The sequence below is a fragment of the Rhea americana genome, unplaced genomic scaffold (genome assembly GCF_003343005.1).
Source record: "Rhea americana isolate MKP2758 unplaced genomic scaffold, rheAme1 scaffold_38, whole genome shotgun sequence".
NCBI lineage: Eukaryota > Metazoa > Chordata > Aves > Rheiformes > Rheidae > Rhea > Rhea americana.
Genome location: NW_028186512.1, coordinates 3,853,578 through 3,865,149, shown reverse-complemented (window position 1 = coordinate 3,865,149; position 11,572 = coordinate 3,853,578). Strand labels below are relative to the sequence as shown.

The following is an 11,572-nucleotide window of genomic DNA, read 5'->3' as shown; positions in this document are numbered from 1 at the left end:
GGGGGGGGGGGGGTGTTTTCTATCAGGCCTCAGGCTCTGGCTAATTAACCATTTCCTGAATTCAAGAAAACATCAGACAGCTCCAAATATTCAGTTTCTTTCAAAATTTGAGGGCAATTAAAGGTTTTTTTTTTTTTTTTTTTTTTTGAGTACAGTTCCAAAGAAACTGAGTAATTCATTTTCAGAGATAAAATGCTTAGAGATATCTGAAGTTTCTATGAACATGTTGCATCTCAGATTAGTCTGGCATTTTCTGTGTCTTACTTTTCATGAAAGGGCACTAATATTTCCAAATYCATTGAAATGATTTTCCTTATAAACAAGTACTTTTCAGAACTTGCTGACACATATAGCTACAGTACAAGAGTAATATTAGTTGATAATAAAGACAGACAAAAAAGGAGGATTTTTTTTTTTTTAACAGGTGTCCTAATAAATGTCCCATGTGTGAAATCAGCAGCACTATGAAAATCTACTCTTGATCTCCTGATATGTAAAATATGTTAGTAGTTATGTATCTTTTGAAAGAGTCTATATTTGTGTCTTCTGGGTCAAGTTTCAAATTTTTCACTGAGTACATAGTCTGGATACTGGTAGTATCACCAAGTACGTACATAATACCTTCCATGATCATTTCAGTTTTAAAATTGCTTCAGTAGTGGTCATRTAATTTGAATAAAGATTACATTGATTACATCTGCAATCTTAACTCTAAATTAACAAAGTTTCTGCATGAGAATACTGCAATATGCTAAGCATCTAATTTTTAATGACACTCAGAGTAACTCCACTCCTGCTGTTAACTGAGTCATTTGTGTGAGTGAGTTAAATTGTCACCATCTGGGACTGGGTTAAAATCTTTCAACAGTGAACATTTGACCTAGTGTTTTTCATAGTGGTAACTGTGGACATTAAAATCCACAATTAAAGTGGATTTAACTGCACAGAATGCAGTTAAAGTACACACAGCAAGAACAGCTTCCTGCAAATAACCTTGAGCTTATGTAAATTACTGAAGCTACCAATCCAGTGACTTGTAATTTAAGCATCACATATGTAATGTCTGAAGTGAAAAGTTACGGTCAAAACTAAACTGATTACAATAGACACAGACAATTCACTGCATCGGGAAATAAAGCTGAACCTTAAGATCAGTGCTGATATTTTGAAAACAGGCTCAAGGGACTTAGGAACAGAAGAGCCACTGAATTTCTATATTCCTCGAAAATTCCCTTGACATTTGAGTAACTGACTATTGAGGAAAGAGGAAGTTATATTATTGGTTCCATCTATTCTATCTCTGTTTACRAAGTCTGAGTCTCCACAAAAACTGACAGAGCAGTTTCTCACTCTCCAAAGGACATCTCATCTCACCGCTGCTCTCTCAAAGCTCCCCTAAGCCCTTTCCATCCCTTCATCCAGGGAGGGGACATCCCTCTGCCCCTTTCATTAAYGCATGCTCAAGGAAATGCTTCAGGTAATTCCGTCCAGAGAGCCTACCACCTGGAAAAATACTGTGATGAGATTTTTATATATATCAAATAAATAGTACACAAATTGCTTCAGTTTCCCAGTGCAACTCCCAACAACCTTAATACGTTGATTTTATGGTCAGCTCGCTCGCTCTCTCTCACACTCACACAGATGTACATGTGTACACACACACACACACACACAAGCAGGGAAAGCAAGAAAAGAACATCTCTCTGTAACATGCTGTGCATAACAGGCTGTGATTTCCTTTTGAGAATAAACACTAAAATTAAATCAAACACAAATCATTATTATTTCAACATTTCTGGGCTTTTCTGTGAAACAGTACCACTTCAGGTTCCTTGGAGAATGGAAATGGATTGAAGATTATGAAAGTCAGGTAATAGGAACCCTGAAGATCTCAGCTTTAATGAAATCTCTAGTAACGAGCACATTAGTGAAAGAACACCCCTCACATCTCGACCAGAGATCTAGGCCTTGTCAAACAAAGAAAGGATCCTTTCAGACAATTCAAACMCCAAACAAATAATTACAGCCTAAAAAACACCTCTTTTCAGCACTATTTCAGCTTTCAGCTTGTGCTAATTTAAAGTGCAAGTATTTCTAAAGAACTTGTTAAAAATGGTGTACAAAACCACAGTGAATTTTACAGCACCTAATACAGCTTCTAGAATGCCCCTGTTATACTTGATGTTAGTGCTAAAGCATTAAAAATCTTGTCCTCAAGTTTTCGCGAAGGCACAAATCATGAGATTAGGTTTTAAGTAAGAGAAAAAGTCCTTGGTGTACCTTGAAAGTGATTTATGAATATTTAAAGTAGTGAGGCATTACACGAGTATAATTTGGCCAATGTCTGACTTCAATGTTCCCACACAGCTGAGCTCTAAAAATAATAATTTGTTGTGCCATCTAGACTGATGAAAAGACATGTTATTCTACCTGCTGGAAGAACTAATCCATACTAGCAGGTGAACAGAAGACCAAATCTGAACATCTGATTTACTTTGTCTTTTAGCTAGAAGTAAGGCAAGGGAAGAACAAAGCACTGCAGCATCATGAAAAAAATCTAAAATAAATGTATATAGCATATAGATAATATTCTGCAATGATTTACCATACCATAATCAGCACACATCAGCAATTTGAATTTAATTGCTATTCTGCCTAAATAGATCAAGAAAAAAAGCTTTGTAATTGTTCTTACTGATCTTATGAAGTWTGCTACTAAAGGAACACACATACCAAACATATGGCTGATGTTTGTAGCAGTAAAGTCCTTCATCAACAACTCTGTTGCAGATAAAGAACTGCATGGACTGTGAAAGGGTTACAAATCAATGGATCTGGCTTGAAATAACATTCCATTAAGTCTTCTTTTTTACCTAAAAAAWTTTTTTTCCTCTTATTCAAGACCTTATTTTAAGAAGTTTGACACACACACACACACAAATATATATGGCTTGCTTGGTGGTAACAAATGGAAGAAGAGCTGCAAAAATACTGCATTCTTTAAAATAAGAATCTTCTTTCCTGCACCTTCTTTCCTCTGCAAAAAAAAATACCTTCTATGCAATTGCAAATGTTTTTGACTTACCTTCAAACTGATTATATATACATCATCATGCACACTTCTGTTAAATAAGCTTTCTTAAAACATACATTTCCCTGTTTTTGGTTTGGCAATGGCAAATGCAATCACGCTCTTGAAAAGCGGTGTCTAACTATGCTTGCCAGTTAACTCTTCCTCCTATCTGTTAATTCCAGAAGTACAGGTTTGAGCAAAGGACGGACATCCATTTGAAGCAAAATATATTTTCTGGTACTCTGACACTGTGAATATTTCAATAAACTGTTTTAATAATGAGCCAGAGCCTCAAAGGAATGCAGGACATTGTCCTACGCACTGACAATGATGTCTTGAAAGCTACCAGGACCTTCTCAGATTGGCTTGAAAAATAATTTCTTCCCACATCTTTCTTTAGGTTTTCAGATCAGTTAGCCTAGAGGAAACAGATGCTAAATCTGCATTTTTTTTCCTGTTCACTTTATATTCTGTCCGATATCTCAAGGTGTTACTTCTTCCTTCATTCAAAGCTTCAGAAAAGCTGCTCCCATTGTAAAACAGAAAATTTAAATTGTAAAAGCTGTCTTTGGAAATGCTAAGTGGTCTCAAAACATCCTCATGCAGTTAAACAAACAGAAGCATACAAAATAAAGTTGTCATTGCTGCAGTAAAAGAAATTTTTCTGTGGTAAGAATGAGAATAGTCCTTTCAAGTATTTATTTAAAGCACTCCCATTCTTGAGCATTCAGGCAAGTGAAATCATATTCAGAGTGCTTTACACTAGAAGGACTTACATGTGTCCAAAGACAACAAAAACATATACTGAGTTTCTTCTGAGTTGACCACTAAAATAGATGGAAGGTGAATTTTGAAGGCTCCTTCCCTCCCTTTGTACTTTCTGGGAGTTCATAGACTTAGTGATCATTTCTTCAAGAGTTATAAACTATTTTGATTTCCTTTTATTTCCATGGCTTCAGAGTGGTATAAGTAAACAATAAAGAATACCTTTTTCACTGATTTCAGAAAATGTAAACTATGTCACTGAAGGGTGAATGTCAACATCTGCTCAACCTATAAGTCAATAACAGATTTTTATAATCTCCCAATTTGTTCTTTGTYACATTCTGCCTATGAAACTTTGAGTATTTAACATAATAGTACTCATTTCCTATTGGCAGTCATGAGGAGTTATTCTACCATACATAGAGTCCTTCCGGCATTCCCATCTAAACGCTTTGCCATTGACTGCATGAGTTTGGCCCAGTTAGTCTGAGCGTTGAGCCATCACAGCTCCTAGTGCTGTCAGTGGCAGTTTTGGCCTCTTAAAACTTCTGAATTACCACAGCAATAAATAGACATGTCCAACGCTTAGTTAACAAAACATGCAAATAACACTTCCAGATAAGTTTAGCAGTTAACATAGCATTTAACATTTCTTAAGTCTTATTTTGACTTTCTGGAGAACAAGAAAAATAATATTTTCTTATCTACTTCAGAGCGCTGTCAGAAATGAAGATACCTCAAGCTACTGTTTGCTTATTGAAAAATTGTCTGTAGATACTTTCTACTTAGCACAAATATTGCGGAAGAAATATCTCATTTTGAACAGCATGTTTTCAAGCACAAGTATTCCTCAGGCTCTCTAGAATATGGAAGGAAAAACAATTTTGTTCACATTCAAAATCACTCCTGACATTAAAAATACATAATCCTTCAAATTTGCAGTCTAGCAAAGTGGGGAAAATAAAGGAAGTATTTTATGAATGAATTTTTTTTCATTGTCGAATACATGGAAGATAAACCATTTTAGTATTCAGTGAGCATGTAACATATCAATGCACTTTTATTTTCTTAGTTACTTCCCAAAAATACTTACTTTCGCCTTTCTGCCTCAAATTTAGTCAGTAGTTTCCGGAGACCACCATTCTTAAACCCCTGACAGTGTGCGGCCGGGGCTCCCACGGTGATGACATCGTACACAGCATCTAGAAGGGGAACAGCCCATCACTGAGATTTGCATCCACCGACACCCAAGGCCCAAAAGCACTCTGGTATCCGCTGTACAGCAGATGGGGCAAACAAGTGCATTATTTTTACTAGGAATAACTGAGAAGCTGTCTCTGGAGGGGGCAGAGAGCTAATCAATCTTTCCACACAGCCACCAACTGGACACTCTAATACTTACCTAATTTATTGCTACCTCTAAATCATATGCCACAGTTTAGAAAAATATTCTAGCTCTGCAGTTTACAAAGTTGCAAAGTAAATTGCTCCTTTGTGTATCTCAYTTTATTACCTCCTCTATTATTTAATATACAGTCATCCTGTAATGCATAGATGCGTGCATTTTAGGGTCAAAACAGACCATTATGCTGAAATAGTCTGACTGTCTGAATAATACAAGCTACAGAATTTCAGAAAGAAATTTCAGAGAGTGGGAAGGAGAGAGAAAAAACAAGCGAGCGAGAAAGCGAGCGCGAGAAATGACAATGAACTCCCTGCAATCCCCCAGAAGTTGCTCCAATGATTAAATCAGCCTTACTAGCAGAGGCCTGCATTTCAATCCCAGTTTGAATTTGTTTAGCTTCCACTTTCAGATCTAACTAGCTCTTTGATGCTAAACTGCACTGTTCTATTTACTGAGATTCATTTACGTGTTATATATGTTTTTACAGAAAGAGCACGCAGTTGTTTCCAGCTGGAAAGCCAACACAACAGGACACGAGCTATTCTATTCCAAGACCTTCACCGCCGAGACCACAAAGCTCTTGTTACTCTGCATGTACCTGATGCCTGGTGACGTGAATGATGAACTTTTCTATGGATATATGCTTACAGGTCTGGAGATGAAATGCCTTTTCCGAAAGAGCCTCACATTCTGTGCCAGTGATCGATCTTCAGTGCAGAGACAAAGATGTAATTACACCACAGCCACAATCATTATTCCCTCCYAGTCTTGGTATTTACATTAAGCAGGCACTAAGCAGTACCTGTATTATGCCCAAGACCACTGGAAGGATGAAAACACAGGTCAAACTGAGGCATTTTTAAAATGTATTTCTAAAGGAAACCATTAGAGGATCTTTCTCTGTGAGCTATTTTACTCATCAAGGAAGCTTTCCATGTAAATTAAAATCTAATCCTCTCCTAAAATAGAACTTTTCTTGCATTCTGATGATAAATATCCCTAGAAGCAAGAACACTGTACAAATGATTCACAGTTAATGAACTGTGCTTTACTTCTGGAGCTGAATTTCAAAGCATATTCGCTCAAACTGATTTGAACTCTAACTCATTGGCGGCTCTTCCAATCCCCGCTTACGAAGAGAAGCTGCACRCTTTTGTTAGCCTCACGTGAGCTTCAGGGTCCCTAGATCATCCCATCTTTCAGCTCTTGGTGGAAATTTGCCCATAATACACGAGCTTGGGCACACAGAGCTCCATCTTGACTTGACATTAAGCAATTCTCTGCTTTCAACAGCAACAGCTTGAAACCGCAGAGAGGAAACCATCAGGCTACCCAGGGGAWGTCTGAATTTGCTTATGGCTAACTCATGAAGCAGTGGGAAACATTTAAAAGACTACCCCCATCCACCAACCCCTGCTTTTGCTGACTCTGTATTAAAAATCAAGGGTGAACCTGCCCACAACTAACCGCCCGCGGGAAGCTTTCGGCCGGCCGGGCGCCACGGCTTGGCATAGCCAGGGAGCAGCTGCGTGGGAGGCAAACGGCCCGTCGCGCAGCTGAGCGCCTCCCCTGTGGCTGCCAGCGAGCGCGGGGCCAGCAGCTGCCCCCCGCGATGGCCACCTGCCCCACAGCAGGGCGGCTGCCGCAGCCGCCCCAGGCCCCGCTCCTGCTCGCAGGCCTGCCGGCGCTGCTCGTCACAAACCTCGGCAGGAAGCTCTTCAGCCACCGCCGCGGGCTCCAGCCTTGCAGACTGCTGCGATCGCTCCCTGCGAGCCCTTAGCAGAGGAGACGCCTGGTGTTTAAGACTAGGCAAACAAATCCTCCGCAGGAAATCAAGGGAGAGGGAGGAGAGCAACAAGCAGCCATCTACGATGCTGGTGAGGTACCTGGGACAGTCTCACTCCCACCTTCCAGAGCATGTTATACTGGAAAGCATTGCAAGACTGCAGAGGAAATGCCTTGTGACGTGCTTTCATTTCCAAATTGACGCGGCTCCTAGCAAAGGAGGCGCAGCGCCAGCGCACGGCTGGAGCAATGCTCCAGCACCTCGGCAGCGGCGCCCACCTGGGGCCCGGACCGCTGCCGACAGCCCTCCGCAGCGCAGGGAAGCTCAGGGCGCAGCGGAGGCGGGGAGCAGCCACAGAAGACTGTCAGCGTGATCCGCCAAAGGCGCTCATTAATAAACCGTCTCAAAATAACCAGCCTCAAACAATTACTTCAGAATTGGAAGAAAGAATATACACAGGAAGACCAGAAAATAAAGAAATCAGGCTTCAAATAAATCACTGTTTCTTAATAACTACTGTGACTCACAGAAATACACCCTGCTCCTGGTTACACAAATGGGACATTAACATCAGCCACCTGCTTGCTCCAGTGACTTGCACCAGCCACCAGTAACTCCTCACCACGCCAAACTATCACCTAACTGCTCATCCCTCCTGCCGGAATAAAACACCGAGCTTTTGCAACACGGCGACCACCACAGGGGCACGGCAGAAGTTCAATAAACCTAGACTTTATCAGAGCAATATAAAGAGTTGAGGGACCCCTATCTCAAGCAGGGCTCAATCGAGGGTTTGAACCAACGAACCTTGACTGTTAAAATAGCGCATCAGCCTCCTGCTGGCTTTCACCAGAGACACTCGCTGTCTTACACCGCATGCAGAAGAAAAATGAAAGTCTGTTTGGTATACCGATTTTATTTAAAATAAGCACACTTGAGTATTTTCTGTTTCCCCATTTCTTGGTCCATTATGACCTTGCAAGATTAATACGTAAGCAAGGGTATAGATAACAAAACTATGGCAACATTTAAACTTAAATTCTGTAGTATGACGGACAAAGGGGATGGGGTGTCTATCAAATGGATAGATACAGTTACTACACAGCAAATTAGTAGTTTTCTCAAAGCTGTTTCTACCTGAAGTTTAAGCACACAGGTATTTTCTGTTCAATGTCAGCACCCAGTAACAACCTGAATCAAAGTTCAGTAAAAGTAAAGCTTATACTGAGCATGTTGAACAAAAAAGCATATATCCCTGTGTGCACATCCGATGCAATTAAGACCTAGCTCATGTGCCAAAACTAAAGCTGTCTGACAGCACACAGGTTAATGACAGCTCTTCAGCTCGTCAGCTGGTTTAMTCACAACCTCCGTGGACGTTCACATGCCTTCCCCAACTCCCTCCCCACCTTGCATCAGCCACCTTCTCACAATCCGGCTGCCCTTCGACACATGGCAAGTAAAGCTCGAGGTAAGGAAGACCAACTGGATGTCAAAGTGCTACTCACACCAGAAGGATGAGCAAATGCATTTATATAATACAAGATGCAAGTCTTTGGTGCTTGTAAAATGAAACTTATTTCTGTAATGCGAATGGGTGAGACAGCTARGTATGTAATAGATACAGAAATTACATTTAAATTTATCTTAATAAATCATTAATGATTAGAAGATGATTATAATCATCTTTAATTACTTTTTGTTGTATTATTATATAGTGCTACCAACATATCCTAAACATGYTGAGAAACCCATTTCATGCAGACAGAAATAAAAAGAGTTCCCTACAACTAAAGTGTCAGTCTTGCAAAGATACATGTGTAGGCAGAAATTCAATGCTTTCAACGTAAGTTCTCTTCTTTGTTATTGTTTTGTAATCTCTAATCTTGAGYGCAACTACAACAATGTTATCTAGTTCTCATGTCAGTGGAGCGAGTGAACATTATCTAAAGAAAACAAGCAGATCTATAATYTAAGATAAAGTTCTAAATTTAGAAAATAATTCTCACAGTTATCTATTTTTCATTTATGGATTAGTCATATCTCACAAGCAAACTAGCTTTGGAGAAGAAAGGAGAAATTCCATTGAAAACAAAACTCTGATGGTGTAGAAACTGTCGTGCGTGATGGAGTAAGTGGTATCTTTCCTTCTCTTTTACTATTTAGCAAATAAACATATAACATACTGCTGCCRGAGCTGCTTTCTGGAGAAGACACAAAATTAAGGTTCTGACACTTGTAGTCATTATACTTCTAAAASTACTTTCTGAGCACTTAAGGAAAATAATGGGCAAGTGCCAGATTTAGACCCAAAAGAAAAGTAGGAAATGTCCACATGGAGAGTGTTTTCTAGGCCCCAAAGTGAAAAATTGAATACTTTGAGCCTGTAGAGTAGTAAAAGTTTTTAAACAATGAACTTGAAAGCTTGATTTTGATTTTATAATAAAATGTGCAACAATCTAGTCATACAAGAAATCTTCTGTATCAAGTCATACCACATAAACAATACACAAGCTAATAAGGTATAMATTTCACTGACTGGCAAAACACAAAATGAAATCAATTGCAGAATTAGCCTTAAAAGTCACCGTATTTCTTGTGAAATTCTTGCCTGCTCAGTATTCTCCCAAATCTGAGCAAGTCCTGACTGCACACATATTTACTAAAATATCAAATTTAATACTACTATTTTCAGCGTTTTTGCCTGAAGCGTCTTCATAGTCCATCTATGRAGTTTAAATAACACCATTGCCAACATCCTTCTATTATACGTAAACACCAAACTGATCAAGATCTGACTCTCTGCAAACATGTATTTTGGTTTTATTCTGGTTATCTGAAAGCGCAGCCATCTAATCTTCATTCTTGAAAATGGATATATAAAAAGATAGTTACAGCTTAAAAGGGGCCAAAATAGAAATCAAACTTTCCAGTTGTAAGTTGAATTGTATTTCAAAGCAGACTTGGACACAYGTAGGGAATTTCTCTAAAGAACATACCTTTCAAGCGAGGACTATGCACATGCATTCTCTGAAGATGAAGATTTATTGGAATGAATTCTAATGTTTTTTCTCCTTTGCTACAGCTTGATTTGAAGGAAGAACCTGAAAAACAAAAGTTTAAAGAATCATCATCTTAAGTATGCAGCAGATGTTTTGTCTTTTTTCTTTTTTAATGCAAGGACAACACTTGTATGTTAGCAGCCTTTAATTTACTTTTAATGTGTAATTGTATATTAGAAAAAGAAYGGTTCACTAACTGAGTCTCAGCATGTACCCATACTGCAGGCAACAAAACAGCTTTTAATTCACAGAACAATCTAATTTTTTATTCTAGGTGATAGACATTTTTCCTGCTGTTTGAAATCAGTCTGCAGTCTGCTGGAAATGATGCCACAGTTTATGTGCATTATTTTTATGCTGCGCTAAAAACGCAGGACACAGAGCTACGACAGTACTACTTTTACCACCAAGTAACTTATTTTTCCTTAGAACAAAAATATTACATTGACTAGGCTATATACTCTTCCTAGAAAGGTCAAACAAAGAAACATAAACTAGCTGAAAGAGAGCTACAAATTAATTTTCTTCCCCAAAACCTAGTATCATAAAAGGCACAGTGCTCTGAAAAATATGTGCATTCATCAGAATTATCACCAAAACACAAAAACTGAGATTATGAGTAACTAAGTATTACCATTGGGGTAGACAGGAAGCTAATTTAAGCCTGACAGTACAAAAACGTAATTTACCTGAAGATATTTAATAGGGTATATACATGAAATTAAAGGGTRTATACTAGGAAAGAGAGGTTTTCTCACTAAGACAGCCCAACATTTACTAATTCCAGTTTTTCAGCACCCAATCATTTCACCAAATCATTTGGACTAAAATTTCTCTGATTCAGATAGGACTTTTTTCCCCAAAAAATTTCTTAAATATTCAATCTTTTCAGGGGAGGGGAGAGAAGGAGAAGTTGAGAAAAACAAGAGTTTTCCCATTAGGCAAAAAAAAAAAAAAAAAAAAAAAAAAAAGTTCTGATGACCATTCTTTGGCCTCCAGTTTTTGCACCATCATGATCTGGAGTTTAGCATTTGTGTTGTGGTTCCCCAGGAAAATCTGTCTGTTTGGTCAAACTGTAAATATTTCACTTGTTCAGTCATGATTTGCTGGAAGCCATCAGTTAAAACTGCCATAAATTTCAACACAGCTTGAACCTCCCAATGCAAAGCATATTACCAGAGGGCACCGATGACCCTCCAAGTCCAAGGCTACAGAAGTGTAAGCAAAATTCTGCTCAAAAGGCTGTTCTTGTTTACACTGAGCCAAGCCAGGAATAGGTGCTATACTTAAATGAGCAGTGGGCCTATGGAAGATGCTACCTAAGCTTAGTAACTTAAGAGTAATAATAATCATTTGAACCAAGACTAAGAGCAAAAGTAGCAAGAAAAAGAATTAGTAGAGTCAACTACTGAGATTTGATGAGAAAACTGAGGATGCAGGCTGAAAGCAGTGGGGAATGTAATCTGGTAACCATAAGG

General features: G+C 38.7%; 1 protein-coding gene across 3 annotated transcripts in view; it reads right to left on the bottom strand.

Annotated features, from left to right (window-relative positions):
* The window catches only part of INPP4B (inositol polyphosphate-4-phosphatase type II B), a 467,312-nt gene that overhangs the window by 75,527 nt on the left and 380,213 nt on the right, over positions 1 to 11,572 (bottom strand). For all 3 annotated transcript variants that reach the window (XM_085313208.1, XM_085313210.1, XM_085313209.1), the window contains 2 exons: positions 10,032 to 10,136; positions 4,935 to 5,043 (listed from right to left, as the gene is read on the bottom strand). In XM_085313208.1, the coding sequence (XP_085169334.1) occupies positions 4,935 to 5,043; positions 10,032 to 10,136 (214 nt within the window). The remainder of the gene's footprint in view (positions 1 to 4,934; positions 5,044 to 10,031; positions 10,137 to 11,572) is intronic.